The sequence below is a fragment of the Chlamydotis macqueenii genome, chromosome 10 (genome assembly GCF_036417535.1).
Source record: "Chlamydotis macqueenii isolate bChlMac1 chromosome 10, bChlMac1.mat, whole genome shotgun sequence".
NCBI lineage: Eukaryota > Metazoa > Chordata > Aves > Otidiformes > Otididae > Chlamydotis > Chlamydotis macqueenii.
The window spans coordinates 2,486,687-2,505,922 of NC_141565.1; the positions used below are offsets into that span (position 1 = coordinate 2,486,687).

The following is a 19,236-nucleotide window of genomic DNA, read 5'->3' on the forward strand; positions in this document are numbered from 1 at the left end:
CCAGTCCAGGGGCAATTCGCTCCTAAACTTGACTGTTGAAACATTGTCTTCTATTTTCAAATTTTACAGGTGAAAAAACCACTGACTAGCTTGGAGCTATCAACCTCCTAAAAGAGGTATAACTGCAGGGTAAACCAAATTAGTGTGGTAAATTAGTGTAATTATGTACATGCCTTAATAAATATAAGCTGTGTACCGGAGTGGAAAAGGCTGAAGATTACAAAATTATTCAGAAATCTCACTCCAGTAAAACAAAACACAAGTAAAATGAATGTTAAAATTCCTTAAGCAGTTTTGAGATTCCAGCCTGAACGCAGCAGTCACAGTGTATTAGCGAGATTCTTCAGCTGGCTTTCAAACGTAACGCCTGGTTTGGCAACAGCAACACTGCAGAGATTTGCTGTCAGAGCCATTAAAATGGCACGGCAGACCAACGACCAGAACTTGTAAAGAAATGCTTGCCTTTAACAAGGTTGGGTTTTTTTTAAAAAAAATATTTGTAGCATAGTTCTGAGCATATTTGATCGAGGTTTCATGGTGGTGTGCCAAGTGTTTGAAAGAAGGAAATTCAATTTACCGGCACAGCGTGAGTATAGTACTTCGGGGACTAATGACGCCTCAAGCAAAACTGCAGACCACTCCGTGGAAGAGAGACCCCCTCCACCGTTACAAATAGCGCTAACGGGGTTACACATCCTCTCAAGGCCAGCACTGTGTTTTTAAATAAAAGTAAAGAACAGAAAGCGTCCTTTAAACTATCAATTTAATGAAACAATTGGGGAATTGGGGGAATGTACTTTAAAAAAAAAAATTACATATTTTGCTTTGAAAAAACTCCTCAAAGGGACATGATAAGTTCACATAATTGTTCTAATGCTGTTATTACTGCTGGACAGAATGATGGTGGATATGAAAGGTCATGAGAAAAATCTTAATCCTGGCTGAAGCATCTGTAAGATCCAAAAATCTCAGCGTTATGTAACACAAGATACAATTTTTCACAGTTTGATTTTCATTCACAATAACGAAACAAGCAGGTGCCTGTTACACAGTCTCTTCCTCCTAAACTGCGGCAGCAGAATTTTGTCATTGAAATCTCTATAATTTTACTAGTACTTTTCTCATAAATCTATGATACAAGGTCACTTGGAACCTCACACTAACAACACATGAGGCTTTCCCCCTCCGTATTCAGGCCCTTTTAGCCACACCCTCGTAGCCCATCTCCAGTATCAACTCTGACACTGGTGGGACCAGCAGCGTCTCCCATTTCTCTCGATAGATGAGACGGAAACAAAGGCACATGCCACACATCCTATTGCCTGACCCATACTTAACTCTGCGTTTCAAATGAAGTTTCTTATCAACTGAAAATGTAACATCCATCACTATCTCTGTGTCCCTTCGTGACACAAGAAGCACATTCCAAGCTTCAGGCAATGAACTTCACAAAGCGACTAGGCTTACAGCAACAAAGACTAGCCCTTCTCTGAAGATACAGAACATATATGAAAAATGCTTTTGTTTTTCAAAAATACTCTAGATCTCCAGGTAAGTTGTCACAGAAACAGAGAACTGCTGTCCCATCATCTCTGCATATCCCTCTCACACCAGAGCATGCACACACAAGCAGATATTTCATAGATTTGAGTGACATTTGTCAACTTCAGGTAGTTCCATTTGGTTAAATAAATGACCCATAAAGCCAATAATACTATAAAATCCTTTGTCATCTCATTATCACAGTCATCTGATGACACGACAAGATTTCTTTGTTTCTGAACATAAGCAGCAGTTGTACCAAGTTCCCAACCCACATTAAGTATTGACATGTTTTGATGCTAACTTGGCCCAGCATTTTTGTTCTGTTTGGAAAATTCTCTACATAAAAGCCACTAAGGAGCAGTGATCAAGATTTCCTGGCTCCAAAACTTCTATCCTTGGGGAAAAAACCCAAACACACAAACAAACCTTAAAAAAAAATCAAATCTCTTACTCTTCTAGGGAAATAATCTTGTGGATTTGGCTTAAGTGGGTGTTTTATTAAGCTGCAGTATTTTTAGAACACACACGAGATTAAGCAGTTGTGAGTTTTAAAGCATAAAGTGCACTTATTGTCAGTATTTTTTTCCCCTGATTTTTTTACATGAATGAGTTGAAATCTACAAATCTTTTATTTGGACAGATGTCACGCACAAACATGAAGATACAAGACATGCTGTGTGCTCTCCAGCTCCCTGAACTCGCTCTTCCCTGAAGACAAACACACGCAGTAAGCTGCCAGGTCACCGTTAGCGGCTCGATCGACCTGTCTGAAGGCCAAACAACTGCTACGCTTGACTCATCAGTAGCTGCTCTGGCCAAAATCAGAGTAATTCCCAGAAATCAGAGAAAATACAGGACTGCCTGAAATGATTTTGCTAACACTTACTTAAGCTTTTGCTTTGCCCAGATGTACCTCTGTTTTCTCCCCTTACACTTACAGGGTTGTTGACATCCTCACTGAAAAAAAAAAGGGTGAAATTACCCTACCTCCAGTTGGAATCATCCTTTTTGGACTAAACAGCATATTGGGAAATCTCAGGCCTTTAAACAGAAATCTTTCAAACAGACAGTGATATTCCAGTAACTCTCCTGAGAGGAGTGCTATGACTTGGTCTGTTTAAATAGAAAATATTTAACAGTGGAAATAAATACTGCTCATCTGGAAAGGTCCAGCACGTACAAAATCACCGAGACTGTCTAATTTCTGATAAGACCCAAAGCAATAACCCAAACTCCCAGTCACCTATTCTTTACACCAGACTTCAGTCCCATCTTCACCAAATCCATCCTTCATGTGATCACAGTCAAAATCCCTATCGCACGTACAGAAAAAAATCACTCAGTACCTTTCACACGCATACACCTTGTGCCATTTACTGCTTTTTGCTGTTTCAGGTTCTCTTACCTGACAACTTTAGTGCCATTTCGAAACACCTGGATATCTACTGCGTAATTGCCATCAGCATGGGCTATCAAGTTGATTTCTGAAAATTCTGCCTATGAAAAGAAGATTCACATTAGTTAGTCTGGTTTTTTTTACCTTTTTTTCCTAAATCCCTTCTTTTAAGTACTAGTACCTGAACTGCTGACAATATACATTTATCCAACAGCGTTTGCCACATACGACACATCACACTTGAATAAATTCCACTACAAAGACAGCAAAAAATAAAAGAACTTCATGAAAAAGGACTGCGGAGCAGCAGCAAGTCATTCATGTCTACAGGGAAGTGCAGAGACTGTATTTTTGCTTTGTATGATGTTATCACAGGTATTAATACAGACTCAACAGTTACCTAAAATCTTGAAGAAAGCAGTACAAAACCAATGTTAAAATAATTGTAATAAATACATATTTGCTTATAGCATTTACTGTCTCTTCATATAATATACCCCTTTCTATTTCCTTTATGTACCTTCTCTTTTCCTTTTAAAAGATCTGGGGCTAATAAAAAATTGACGCACAAAATTCACAAATAAAGAGCTCTCTCAAAGTATCTTCTCACACTGGAAATGCGGAATTTAAAAGGCATCACTTCCATACTCTGAATCTCCAGTTATTTGAAAGGAAAGGACAGGATGTTTTTCATTTTTCCACAGCCTTTCATCAGCTCAGGCTCTCAAGGCACTTTACAATAACATTACACAGCAGAATAATTGAAATGCAGCCAACTGTCTTCTAGCGGATAAACAGAAGCGTCTTTGCTGTCCCAGACACCAATACAGAATAGAGCGCGTCAGAATTCTCATCAGTTGCCTCTTGGAAAATGTTATCGCCAAAAGTCTTCCCAAGTGAAACCCCTGCAAGGCTCTCAGAACTTGGTGTTCAGGTAGGGCAGGCGTTGGCTGCTCTCCCCACCCTTGCCCTCAACTGAACTGCTGAAGAACGGGCTTCATCTCAAGCGGGGATGTCTCTCCATATGCTTACGTACTTCCTTGGATCGGTGTCACCATGTTCTAAACACGAGGGCCAGTTTTCAGATGATTGTAAAAACAGTGCAAATGGTGAGAGACGGAAACATTTGCACAAGTGCCAAAGTTAAAGAATCATTTAAAGTCTGTTTAATCTGAGATTGACAACTATTCTCTCCAATTAATAAACCATATTAAACTACTGCAAGGATTCACGACATACATTTTGCAGTTTAAATGCTTAGTACATGACACAAAATATTGCATGCGATAGGTTGCTGTGAGCAGTATAAAAATACAGTCATGCTCTCTGGTACTGGCAAAAGAACACGGAGGCAGCTGTTCGTAACTCCATACACAACTGTCAGTGTTGGCGTGTCACGAAGTGATCAGTAGGGCTCAGAAGCTGTCAGTCTCTTACTGATTAAAGGTGGTGCTGGTCCTACAAGAGACCATATGAAGGAAATTCCACTCTCACACAGAGCTTTTGTTATTATCTAGTTGGAGATGTCCCTGCTCCTTGCAGGGGGGTTGGACTAGATGACCTTTGAAGGTCCCTTCCAACCCAAACCATCCTGTGATTCTATGATTCTACTAAAGAGACAGTGTGCATGATGTCCACTGCATGCTCTGATCTAGGTGTGAGTGGTATTTTGGGACAAAACAGCTTGTCTTTCTTTACCTGTCTCTCTCTCAATAGTCTTGAAGATCCCTGGCAAACCTTTCCACGTTTCCCAGCCAAGAACATCAACAGATATTCAGTGGTGTAAAGAATGCAGCAAGTTAGATGATGTACTATTATGGTGAATTTAGATAAGTTGAATCTACATAGCTAGTGATAATTTTCCCTTACTCTTTGAAATTCCAATGACAAAACAATTCAGTTTAAGTACTGAAGCTTTCTACAGTAGCATCTATTCATGGAACTCAAGATTGAAAAGCAGTGAAAAGACTTATCTGCCTCCCTAGTTTCAGATATATAGCTAAAATTAAACAGCCGTAATTCTAATGCACCCTGAATTATATCTCCATATTTATTCAGTGCTTTTTTAAAAATCCACATGCTAGCACTGCAGCCAGGGTGTATGTGTATTCTTAAGTGAAGGAATTAGCAATACAGAAACACAACATGTAATTCCTGGAGTGTCTGGGAAATTCAGTCTCCAACACGACATGCTTTTAATCTTGTGCAAATTATGGTCAGAATCCTCTAAAGAGCCACTTCAGAATGAAACATAATCAAATCTTTGAGCATGCTACTTAACTAGTGAGTTTTTCTGAAGTACGAAGGACTATCTATCTATCTATACATGTACGCATATAGAATCACAGAATCGTTTAGGTTGGAAAAGACCCGTAAGACCATCGAGTCCAACCATGAACCTACCACTGCCAAGTTCACCGCTAAGCCATGTCCCTAAGCACCACGTCTGTGTGTCTTTTAAATCCCTCCACAGAGGTGTGTGTTTATACATACATAGGTATTTGTATAAATACACAACTATAAAAATAACAGTCAGATTAAGTCATCCAGTTACCTGTTCCACCTTTATGTCATATTCTCCATGGATCTTTTTTCCACGAAAAGCCTTGGCCCTACAGGAAAAAAAGGGAGAGAGAAAGTCAAGGATGTACGTATCTGTAATCAGTAGCTACATAAAACCTTCCTGTACGGCCTTCACTGGCTTGAAATTACACATATATACTAAGTGAATCGACCTGCTACACACTGACAGTTCTCCTTCGACGTCCCTGTATCCCTAACATCTCACTACACACCATTTTGTGATAAAAAGCATACATAATGTGATTTTCAACATTAAAGTACACTGAAACACATATTTCATGATTAGTTATTAATACAGAACGAGTATCCCTGAGAAGACGTAATCCTGCTCTCGTTAAATCCCACAATGCCAGTGGAAACCCATTTCCCTGTGAACATCCTAACAGCCACTCCTGTTCATCTTTAGCCACTTAGTCCCCTCAGCTTACTTAGAAAAACTGGTTCATTAGAAACACTAGGCTTAGAAACCTTGCATGGTTTTTAAAGAGCGTGTCAGAGGTACTGGAGACTGCTGTCACCAAATTTGTGGGCATCTGATTTACTAATCAGTTGTGCTTTTTCTAGACTATGACCTGAGTCAACTGTCAGCTGTATGCCTTAGGCAGCACGTATCTGCTCTGCAGTAAATGGGAATTAAAAAACCAACAACCTGTTGATAAAAGGGAGCTCTCTGACACTCCGAAGCCGGGAAAGGGATACGGCATCAGTCTCTGCACCTGCTTTGCTCAAGCCGACGCTCAGACTACCTTTCCCACTTTTCTTATACGCAAGCGAAAATCTGTTGCACAATCCAAAACCAGAACACCACAGAACATCTTCTCAAGTGTTAAAAAAAAAAAAAAAAGTAATTTTGTCCATTTTCAACATCTGACAAAATGAACGTATTTCATCAGGGAAAGTAATGTATGCTACATATTAAAACAATTCACTATTCTTTTTGGAAAATCCTTTTCCCACTGAGGTCCAGAAGAGTTCAACCACTGATATCAAGAGTGGAAAAACCAAACCATAATAATCAACAAAAACGTTGCCTTTGGCAAAATATATCTTAAGGATATCTTAGGTGCTATGGATAACGATGGCAGACAGCAGGGAAGCGTTTATACTCCAAAGGCATAGGAAAATGCTGCCCAACAATTAATTCTGTGCCGATACGCAATTGGTAAGAAGAGAACAATGAAGAAAGCATTTGCGTGGTTGGTTTATGCTGTTTTCTTGTAATAAATACACATGAAATATGAAGTTTGAAATTCATTTTCTCATAGGAGGTGCATACCAGTGTAACATTACCAAATATTTTTGCCAATAACAAGAGTAGAAGTTAAATACTCTGTATCACAAGTCTCACTTAAACAACTATCACCCATCATTTATTTTTCTTTCCAATTTTTTTCTGAAATTCCATCTGGGGAATATGAATATTGCCTCTTGACAACTTTGAAGATGTCTGGCCATGGTTTAAGTTTTATAACCCTGTTTACGCTGAAGCATTCTCTGGACCGCGTTAATCTGATGGGTGCAGGAAAACCAAGGACATCCCCAAGGATTACCCTGGGAGGAGTCCATGAAAGCCAGGCCAGAGAGGAAGGCGTCCTGTTCAAGGATAACACCACGTCTGCCTCAGGAGAAAAGCAATTCGTAACAACAGACAACTTAAATGTGCTAGGTGAAGTTTTACCACTTCAAAAAATATTTAAAACTCGGATTCTGATCCCCACGAGCGCTAAGTCCACTGCACATATTGGTATGTGCTCGAAACATGAGTTAATTATTAATTAGTGAGATGCTATTCCTTTAAATTCAGTCTTTCTATTTAAACATCATTTAGATGAGGCAACCTCTAAACAACTCATCTCTGGCAGGACTCACATTTCAACACACGCCTTCAGCTTTGAAAACAAACAGCAATGGTAAGTACTGACGCTAGGCAATCCGGGGCTTGAAAACAAAGGTGACATTTAAACATCTAAAGAGACTTAACTTCACAACAGCTTTAACCAACTTTTATAAAGCTGTATAATATTCAATAATATTCCCAAATATTGAGCCAGGAACTGCAAGAATTTGTCTTGATATCTTTGAAAAATAACTTAGAGCAAAAAGTCATGATTTGGTCATTTCAGGACGAACTCTAGATGTGTGAGTTTGCTGTGAGACAGAACTAGTGTTTATTTTTTTACTGTGCTTAGGAAATACAGTCATGCCCTGCTTGAATTATTTCCCATTTCCAATATGAGAAATGTGCAATCCTGTCATAAAGACATTTATTATATGCTTAAATTAATACTTGTCTTGCTGAGGGGAGGTGGGGAACAGAATTCGTTGGTGTTCTTGATTTTGAGGATTTCACGGAACCGTAGTTTGCATCAGTAAAGTTAACAAAATAAGTGTGCCCCAATTCAAGTGACATTTGGCTGCCCATTGTTGATGATTTCTTGCATTATACGCAGAAAAGAGAAGGAAAGAAAGAGGTACCATTACACCCTTATCCATCTGAAACTTGCTGGGTTAAGCAGTTGCTTTCCAAAGCTTAAATGCCGAGAAAACAGCCAGCTACTAGTATGAATGCTGCCTGCTGGAGTTACTAGCACAACCTTGTACAGTCAGAATCTTTCCAAAATATGTGAAATATCGATGCATTTCTTGCTTCACAATTCATCTTCTGGATAAAAACCTTGCCCATTTAAAACGGAACAACTATAGACTATACAGTGCCACAGCCGCAGCACAGCATGAGCTCATACCACGCACTGAGGGTTGGCAAGGACAGTGAATGAAGCAGTCATCCCTAAACACACTTCAGATACGTACAGCAGACCCAAAATACTTCCCTCAAGCCGCACAGCATCCGCGTACGGTCCGCAGGATCTTATTATGCCGTGAGACCAGCGTGGTTTCATTTCGTATAAACAAACACATGAACACTGGTTGTACTTTCACCTGGCAGCAAAATCACCAGGAAAATCATCTGCTAGCATGCAACAGGTTTGTATCTATCCAGTTGGCATCCTTTAACATCGCAATGAATCGCCTATCAGCGGCAGTCTTTACGAAGGTCCAAAGCACGCACCCAGCCAGCACGCGGGGTCCAGTCCAGCGAAGCACCACCCACGTGTGCAAGCCTCCTGCTTTCACCCGGTGCGTGCCCCCGTTTCCCGTGCCAGTTCAGTGCAGCACTCGCAGCCTGATTCTGTACAAAGCACACAACGTGCAGAGGAACCAGCTCCATTCGAACGCTGATTTCTGGGCACGCCAGAACAGGGAACTGGGAACTGGTGACTGATCCCAGCAGTAAGAAGGTTGTATGCTCAAAAATAATTAGAGGGCCAGTTTACTGCAACGGGGCCAAGGTTTGTTCACCGTTTAGAACAGGAGCACCCTCTAGAGCACACAGATTGCTGACTGTCACCATTTATAAACAGCTAGCATAACCCACTTCCAGCACGGCAACGCACGTGTGCGTGTGTACACAGCAGCCTCCAATAACCGGCTCACTGGAATTATCACATGCATGTAAACATTCTGGCAGACTGCTCACACAGAACCGGCCAGGCTTCCATGGACTTAAAAAGTGTGGCACACTAGTTCTTACAAAAAAAAAAAAAAAAACATATAAAATATACAAATAGATATAGAAATATATATATATATTATATACTGTTCTTATAAAAAAAGAGTGCTAGGTTCCGCCAATAAGGTAACATAAACAACTGCATTCTAGTCTATATTTTAAATTCATTTAGGTCACAACAGAATTGATTTCTGAACATTTTCTTCTGTGCCCAATGGCATGACACAGTCATTATTTTTTTTTGATATCGCATTGTTTCCACCTGTATGATGTGTCTCAGCCTTCACTGTGTATCTTGGAACCACTGTCTCTGCTACCACCACACCAATCTGGTCGATCCTAATACACGGAAAGAGAATGACGAGGAACAAGACCAAGCACTTACGGCCGCAGTGTGTACCAGCACGTGGTGGAGTCGTCCCCGACGGCCCAGCACTGGAACTGTCACACGGTTAATTCTATCATGCTCAAGGGATTTCCTCATCGCCGATCTGCCCGGTTTTACCAAGGATCACGACAGCACCCGAGCAGTTTAAACTGAACAGGGCAGCAGAAAACATCTGTAGGAAACGCTTACCCTCTGGTACAGGGCTCTCCTTCTCTGACTTCTGCACCCTGGAGCACAGGACTTGGTTAAATACACGCGTATAAACCACGGCTGGGCACAGCCTGTCCGCTGCAGAGGCACTGGACCACCACACCCTTCCCCATCCCCTTTACTGGTGATGGCTAAACTCATGAAAAAGCAGAGAGTAAACATTTCCCAGCGGATTCTCCTGACCTGACAGTGGAGAAGTTGCCCAAAGAGATTCACCTCTAAAAGCGTATAAAAAAAAAGAAAGCATGAACAATCTAGAAATAAAGAATGCAAGCTTACTAAGCAGCAATTATTCCGTATCCCTTTCTGTGCTGCACATCCCCCTGGTGAGAAAGGGTTGGGGTTTGGTTTTTGGTTTTGTTTTTCTCAGAATAGTTTTATATGTAGCACCTTCAGAGGCTTCCACAATCTCTGATTCAATTCTCCTAATTTATTGCTAGACTTTTTTTTTGTTTTTTTAAGAAATTCTCCTACAGCCTTGGCATATACGTTATCTCCCGTAGTCTGATTATTTGAACAAAACAGAGCCCTTTTATTATTTCACAGCACAGGCCTCCCAGCCCAGGAACCATCTTTGCTGTTTTCATCTCTGTGCCGCTCTGCTGTGTGCCTGAACGCAGGGTTTTCACTGGAGATTTAATCAAGGAGAAAATGCCTCCCACTCTTGAATCTCCCATTGGAGCTTCAATTTTCCAGGTCTTTTGAACAGCAGGCTTCACTGAAAAAGCTTAATTTTCTGCCCACTCGAGGTGAAACAAGTAGTCTTTCAAGACCAAACACCAGTCTGCCGTTCTGGTTGTGTCTCAAGATCCCCCACCCCGCCTGTGTAATATTTACCATCAGCCCATGACTTCTGTGCAAGATTTACAGTCACCACCTAATTTCTGTGGCTCTTTTTATTTTTAAATTAGATGACAAATGAAAGTATTTGTAAATGTTCATTCCCTCATCGCTAGAAGACCTCATAGGTGACGCAACATAGTATAACCTTTTCCAAATCTGCTAGACTCATCAGAGCGACTACCACACTTTCCCATGGCTCGGTTCATGAAAATATTTTGTACTCAGGAGAGGAACGGAAAGTCCCAACTTTTATACAAACATCACTAGCCAAATTACAGAATATGGCTATTCTAAATACTGATTAAGGTTTCAATGGTTCTGAGTGCTCTAAGACTCAGACTACATATTCTGCACCAGCTGCTCTAAGTTCCTTAATCTATTACAGCCAACGCAATAACAGTGCAGGCTGAAGTGACGCAGTTAAATTCGCCATTTCCAAGTCTCCCTACCACATAAGAAGCCCGTTCTTTCCAACTGCTCATCCTGCTGACAACAAAGATCAAGCAGTACAAACTGTCAGTGAGCTCTTCGACTGTTTACAAAGTAAGGCACTCTGAATCACCTTGAGTAAGCGGCAAAAGTGTCAGACCAGTGCAGCCACTGGTGCTCGGTTTATGACAGAAAAACACCAAACCTTCTAGAAACAGCACCTGGAGATATTTTAGTTTTCTTTTTTCTTATTGAGATAAAGAAAATAAAGTGAGCCTAAAAGACGTCACACTAAGAGAAGGTAATTTCTGACAACGTCTGAAACGCCATAAAGATCAGCACGGAGTGAAAGAATCTTTGAGACTGAATCCCCATTATTGATAAACTCTTCAGCAGAAATGTATCTGCCCTTTAATTTTTCTATCTACCCTGAATCTTCTAAGGCACTCTGAATGCAAGACGTGTGACTGTGTGAGGTGAGAAAACTGGAATCCTTTGTGCCTGGAGACATGACAAGGTGATACTTCACATCTAACATGCTGGGCTAGCACATTGTTTGAATTTTCACCTTTGAGGATCCTGCACTTAATGTAGAAACCGTATCCTAAAAACCTCTCCAGCTAGCTCCCCTCTGTGCTCATCCTATAGATGAGGTTCTGAGCAAACCAGTCAACAGGGGGTATGAAAGAAGGGGAGCCCCACAAGCATTACTTAGAATCGTAGAACAGAATCACAGAAGGGTTTGGGTGGGAAGGGAGCAGTCCAACCCCCCTGCACGGAGCAGGGACATCTCCAACCAGATCAGGTTGCTCAGAGCCCCGGCCAACCTGGCCTGGAATGTTTCCAGGGATGGGGCATCCACCGCCTCTCTGGGCAACCTGGGCCAGTGCTCCACCACCCTCAGCATAAACATTTTTTTCTTTATATCAAGTCTGAATCTACCTCTCTCTGTTTTGAACTGTTACTTCTGTGGCCATACCAATACTGAACTAGATTTAAATTAGTGAAGGACAAAAACATTTTTCACAGATCAGCAATTGCTTTGATCTTTGGCTCAGAGATCCTTTCATCTCCATGACATAGATCTGGAGTCTACTCCCATTCTATCACTCGCTTCATGTTACAGGAATACTGGAGGCCCCACTTGAATCAAGATCCCAAATCATCGGTGTAGAATAGTTGTTCCAATTTTTTTTCACACAACTGGAACTTATGCTTTTATGTTTATACTTCAGACAGCCATATGCTGCCCTGTTTCTCTGAGCAGATCAATTAGAAAACCTCATCTCCACAGCTCTACTTAAGAAACGTGGTTTAGGATCTTCCTAGATGCAGTAAAGAAGGAGTACATGTCTTTTGCTGCCCTCTTCTGTAGAAAGAAATGTATATCAGATTGGTCAAAAAACTATTTCCAGTCACAGATCCATGATCGTTGTTCTGGCTTTACTGGTGTTAAGGCAGGTGCGCTGGTATCGACCTCTGTTCGAAAGAGCAGCAGGGGCCAGGTGGCAGTCACAGGCAGGCGCTGGCTGAAAACAGGGGAGACAGTTTGTTACCGTACACTCAGGTGTATGCCTGTGCGGAGTGACGGATGCGATGCGTGGCACGTAGCACGGACCTGACCTGCACACGGTTTCTAGATCTACCAGCAAAAGCACAGGAACAGCAGCAGTGAGAGCGCTCTCTGTGCTTTTAACGCAACATTAGCAAAACCCACACGGAAATTAATCACTGGCATCAACACTGAATGGCCAGTAATTGCTAGTGCTCTCTGTGCTCCTCTCCTATTTTAAGCTGAATTAATGAAAATTGCTAAGGGGGGTTTTTTTCCCCTCTCAGACACACGCATGCACGTACGCTACCCCATTCCCACCGGCCTCACAAGTCTCCTCCGACTCTAAACAAGAGCCGCAGTGCATCAGAAAGCACGGTGGTACCGCTGATGTAATCCCCCCACCGCGGCAAGGAGGATTTCACGCACTGGGCTCGGCACAACAAAAATATTAATTTAGCAGTTATTATGGAAAAATGAGCTTCAGAAACACGCATTTTATTTACCCACTAGCTTTGGAGGAGGGTCCAAAATGCTGCCATGAAAAACTAATTGCTTCAAGACACTCAAGTTACAACAGCCATCAGAAACACATTATACTGGCAATTCTCAGTACAAACACATCCCAAGAAAATAGGAAATACTTTTCCTAGGAACCCCCTTTTTTTTTTTTTTTTTTTTATAAATGCCACGTTGCAGGGAAACACATGGAATGCTGTAGCAGATTACCATTTTGCCACTTGCAGAGAACCTCACTATATGCCTTCTCTGGTCATACTCTCAGACATACCAGTGCTTTTATCCTAACAAATCACCACTAAAAAAATTCCAAACAGAATACTACATTAGCGAAGACCTGAAAAGACAGTACTTGTTTTTTAGCTCCTGCGAAGCGTGCATAAATGGGTCCTGCTGAAAATATGGCAGGGAATATATTTGAGGAATACTCTATCCCTTTCACTAAGTGAGTAGCCTCTTCTAAACAGAATTAAGCTTCCCAGGTATGTTATAAAACTAAACTAATACTATAGTATTTTAATATTATAATTAAGAGTATAATCACATCTAATTTTGTCTGTATTTAAAATACCCATGTTTGGTTCACTGATTTTAATATTATCTAAAAAGCCAAATAACTAACAGCCTATGTTCCTCAGGATGTTCAGCTTCCCACTGTGGATCAGAGAACAACAGAATTTTCCAGCACTGCTGATGTGAATGAGTTATATTTTTCTATACAGTAAACTGGCACCACAGCTAATCCACCAGACTGGGAGCATTACCCACCCCTTCCCCAGGCGAGGCTGACCTTGGGAATATGGGCTTTAAAAACTCTTACACTGGAACAGTCCATAAAATTAAAGGTCAGGTAAAGCCTATTGGGATCTGCAACACAACACATCCCGCAAGTCTCAAGGATGTTGTGACAAAGGGGAAGCCATGAAAGATGAGAAACATGACCAGGATATAGGACAATAATTTTCATGAAAGTAGTGTCTGACAGGTTTAGATTTTTGTAGGCAGCTGTGCAAACACTTTATTTGCTTATAGTGCATCTAATTAGGAGCTGAATTAAAAAAAAAAAAAAAATCTCCCTGAGGCTCAACAAGGAGCTCTATTCCAGCACCTCTCCCCCTTCCCAGTGGAGCACTGTCCTTTTTTTTTTTAAACAACTAAATGCTGCCAAATGTGACGTCCACTGCCAAGAAAACTGTAGTGTCACAGACACAAAACAACTCAGATGCAAACATTCTCTTTTGACACATATTACAGCGCAGCAAGCGTAACCATTTCATAATGGAACGATTCACATTTATGGGATTAATTCCCCCCGTGCCCATAGGGCTGAGAACAGGACCTGTTCTCTTTTGCACACAATAGCAAAGGTTGTTCCAAAATCTCTGAGATTTGAGCAGATCTTCCCTCAAGGAACTGTACCGTGGAAAGACCGCTTTAAATTCAGCTGGCAACGTATAACATGTTAGTGGAGGATGCCCAGGAGATGAACTGAATCCAGCCCTACGTCATTTTGAGGGCTGCACCCGCCCACTTTGGGAAGTGGCTTATGCTACCAGTAACCTCTCCACTACGGATCCTTGGGCAACCACGAGCCTGCAGCTCACAGCGCTGATTCACTTGGACGGGAGCTGTCAGAGAAAACGACGGGAGCACTTTTCCCACGAAGATGCTGCCATTTGGCAAAGAGCAAACTAGCAGGCATGTGCAAGCCCCCTTACGTAAGATGCAAAATCTGCAGCTAGTTACTGGTAAATATTTTCACTAGTGAATTTATGACTCTGGGCAAGGATGATCATCCTGGTGAGTAAACAAAACATGGACAAACAACCACATTCGGAGTAAGAATATTTTCTTGATTATTCCACAATAAGGCCTGTTGGGACAAAAATTCAGGATGTGTTGAAAACCTTTCCAGCTCAAGAGGCCCGGGATATCCACACCGAAAGCGTAACTTGCTGAAGAAAGAACGGCTGCTGCACTCGTTCTAGTTTGCTACTGCACCAGCGCAGATCAGCCTGCAGTTACAGCACTGACTGCTTCGAGACAGCTCTCGTGTCGCACTCCCACACAGCGGCAGACTGGCAATTTTCTCTGAAGTCCTCCTTTTTTCAGTTGTGAAACAGGGGAAAAAAAAAAAAAGCCAGAATAAAACAAAATGAATAAGTAACCTCTAGACTTCTAACAGCACAATCAAAAGAAAATTCACCAGGCTTTGCAGACATAGTTCTTATTTTGTTTAAAGCTAACCAGTAAAATATTTCTAATTATTTTCTATCTTTGGTCCTGTGTACACCACTTCAGAAGCTCACTCATGTCCCCAGTAGCTTTTACCACTTTATTTTCCGCAGCAATCAGCCGCAACCCGCTGAGCGCTACGTGCTGCAGCGTCACCTGAAGCTCCTGCAGTCCGAGCTTCTCCAGCCGCACAAACCGCCTGCCGCAGTCCTTTGCCCAGCAGGCGTGTCAAAAGCAAGTCATGCTGCTCAGCTACAGACGGACTCTTCTCTGCTATTTTTTTTTAAGATTTCTTACTAATGGATCTCATTTTTTGATGGAATCTTACGTACTTTTTTCAAAGATTTCTTATCAGTGGATCTCATTTTTTGGCGATGCAGTTGTAACATGCACTATCGGTACGTAGTACAGAAGCACAGCTTCTTTCACCAAGATTTAAGGGCAATCAAAACCAACCTCAGAGATTGTTAATAAAGCCCGTCGTGACGATGAGCCTTTTAATAACGCCTGCCGCGGTGCGAAGGGTTTGTTCTCTGCGCGGGTCACATTCTGCCCCTTCAGGCACCGTTACTTAGGCCAGAAGTTCTCCATCTCCTCACACCTTCCGCAGTTTCCCCGAACTCTATCAGGACGCCCGCTTTCCAAAGCCAAACCGCGCCTGCGATGACGTCACAGCGAGGCCGCGCGCCAGCCCCGCAGCGCGGCCGGCAGCGCCACCTGGCGGGCGGGGAGGGGAAACACCCGGGGTTCGTCCGCCGAAGGGCGGCCAGGGGAACGGGCCGGGGGTCGGTCCGAGACCGAAATATCAAAGGCTGCGAATAGAGCGGGAGCGACGCGCAGTAACTCACTGCCGCAGCCCCTCTGCGGGAACAGAAACGGCTGGAGCCTTGTCGCAGTCGTGTCTCGGATTAACACCAACGCACCGCACCTGCCAGCCGCCGAGCTGCAGGGTACTTCTCACAAATTGAGGAGGTACACGAGTACAGAGGTCCATGGTCAAAAGCCCCCACTGCCTTTTTTTTTTTTACATTTTGTCTTAGTTTGAGAGACTGAAAAAATTAAATGTTAAAAAAAAAAAAAGGCATCATTATTTACTAAAAAGAATAATAGCTGGACTAGATTCCCTAAGTTTTCTTTCTCCCAGCACAGAAAAACCTCATGCATAAAGTTGTGTCATGTGAGGAGGAAGGGAAAATGGCAGGCCACGGCCAGAGCTCCGAGAGCTTGCCAGCGTCTAGTCCCCGACGATGGAATGAACTTAACATAGAAGCACAGACGGGCTTGGGTGGGAAGGGACGGTCAAAGCCCACCCAGTCCAACCCCCTGCATGGAGCAGCGCCATCTCCAACCGGATCAGGTCGCTCAGAGCTCCGTGCTGGAGCAAGGTGAATGTGAAGTTCCCGTCCCATCCTCATCAGCACAAACGAGCAACAGGCCAGCAGCAGCCCAGGTAACAGCCAGAGCGGGGAGATCGCCTCCTGACCGCCTCGTCTTAGCCTCCGCGCTGGAGGCGAAAGGCAGCACAGAGCGCTTCACAGCAAATGGAGACGGATTTATGGAGCAACAGAAACAGCAAATACGAATCCTTCTAAACTACTGCTTTGCAAAAACACAACCTTCAAACGTAGCAGCCGAGTCTTAAAACACTTTATCATTTCGATCCTTGTACAAACCATGGTACTTGGAGCATCTTTTCTGGATTTGACAGCATGAAGAAAGTATTCTTTTAAGGGCTTAATTCAAAACCTCAATATTATGATATTAAACTAATTCTCAGTTCTAATATGAGACAACATCAAATGCATCACTTGATTTGGATTCTACCGAGTTGGGCTTTTTTGTACTATTCCCCTATAAAAGCGATTACAACTTTTTGTCTCAGCCCTGGATTCACACTTTCTTACTCCTCTTCCCTTCCTCCCACCCACCCACCCACAGATATTTAAGACTCGAGAGCTTGAACACTTCTCAATCACAATGTTTATACAAAGTTTATATTTCATTATCACACACATCTTTTTTTCTCTTTCTGTAGGCAGGCTATAGTTCTCAATTATCTGCAGGATCTCTAATTTTTTATCCTGTTTGCCTAGGACGGAGTAGTCCTGGCAACCAAGCTGAAGCAGACTCCAAGGACTAGTGCTTTCTTGAGGTAAAAAGTCTCACTCCAATCCCACAGGCGCTCCTTTCTGAGCACAGGCAGAAAACCCATTACCCTGAACAGATGGGAGGTAGTCTGTGGGAAGACAAAATCTGTTAGAGCAAAAACTTAGAATAAAAAAAAAAATAATAATAAATCTGAGTCACAGGCCTGATAAAATCACAAGATTCGGTTAAGAGATCCCTAAATTTTAAGAGAAACAGATTTTAAGGAAAATAGTATACCTGATTCTTTTTGTTTGTGTTATGCTTTTGATTCTGTTCAAAGGAAGTGTAAGCTCATTTATTTGAAAGATTCTTACTTGATTCCAAAAGCTGTAACCTTAACTAAAAAAAAAAAAAAAAAAAAAAAAAGATGCTCACAGAAAATCCTGAGTGCCCACAATATTGGGCCAGTTACTAAATGGAGTTGGTTTCTCTGGAAGTGTGGAAAATTGTCAGACAAACTTGGCTGTGACTTGGACAGCTGCTACGCCGTGACTACTGTTCAGCTCTAATTAAATCTCAGTGCGATCTCATTAGGAAACAGTAAGGACACAAATCCAGCCCAAAGAATGTATCGTTACGTTCATTAACTGTTACGCTTCCTGTATGATATGGACTCACGGACTGGTTAGGGTTGGAAGGGACCTTCAAAGCCCATCCAGTCCAACCCCCCTGCCAGGAGCAGGGACATCTCCAACCAGATCAGGTTGCTCAGAGCCCCGGCCAACCTGGCCTGGAATGTTTCCAGGGATGGGGCATCCACCGCCTCTCTGGGCAACCTGGGCCAGTGCTCCACCACCCTCAGTGGAAAAAATTTTTTCCTAATGCTTGTTTGGATCTTCAAGGTTGTTGGCACACACAGTTTTGATTGACAAAAACTTATCTGATTAATTTGAAATTAATAGTCAAGCCTTGAAAAAAGATGTGAAACTCCCCAAACCAGCAAAAAAAAAGATAAAAATCTATCATTATTCTTCTTTTAAACCGTATCTCCTTTTTCGCACAGCAGTGCTGTAGGATCTGTTAGAACAATTTGCTGGCAGGAGTACAAAAGTTGTACTCTTTTTTTTTTTTTTTTTTTTTTTTTTTTACACTTTCACCCCCCAGCTAGCTAGTGATGTATTTTTTAAGTGAAATACAAGCTGCTTCACGGGATTATTGCTTTCATCCTCCTTGTATGGTCAAAGTACTTGCTAGCAAATAAAAAACTGTGCTAATAATTGTGCAATAGTTTTGTGCAGTTTCAGCTTCACTTGCAGTTCTCCTGTTTCACGTTAAACGAGCTATATTGACATCAGACGTCTAAGCTAAAATGGACGTGGTGGGTGTACGTCTGTGCACAGCTCTCCGCATCTTACAAACGTCTGCATGCAGATCCATTCACACATCCATACCTGTGCTTAGGGGCCTGCAGAAAGACAGCACGTCACATTTCCTTTACTGACTCTATAAAACCCTGGCTTTCTTTAAAGAGTCCAAGCATTGTAGTAGAGTCGAGAATCACCGATTATGTGACATTTTGCAAACCATCACCAAGACAACAGAAGGTAAATTAACACCGAAACCTCCGTTAGCAACCATTCCATCATCTGTTGCTTAACCTCCTAATAAAGGCACAGCAAAAATAAAAATACGCCTAATAACTAGGCTTTTAAAATTTATTTTTGGCCCACTACACCAACAATTCGTAGCTTTCTGCACAAAGTTTAATTGTATTTTTCCCGGGCTTCATATTTCTAAAGAAATTCATCCCAGAACACACAGGCACATGCTGCCATGCAGCCAGCGAGAATTTGGTGAACTACCCGCACAAACACGAT

The 19,236-nt window shown here is 42.1% G+C and overlaps 1 protein-coding gene across 2 annotated transcripts in view; it reads right to left on the reverse strand.

The window, feature by feature from the left end:
- SYN2 (synapsin II) overlaps positions 1-19,236 on the reverse strand; it is a 177,735-nt gene that overhangs the window by 105,082 nt on the left and 53,417 nt on the right. For both annotated transcript variants that reach the window (XM_086755664.1, XM_086755662.1), the window contains exons 2-3: positions 5,496-5,553; positions 2,951-3,042 (exon numbers count right to left, since the gene is read on the reverse strand). In XM_086755664.1, coding sequence (XP_086611790.1) covers positions 2,951-3,042; positions 5,496-5,553 — 150 coding nt within the window. The remainder of the gene's footprint in view (positions 1-2,950; positions 3,043-5,495; positions 5,554-19,236) is intronic.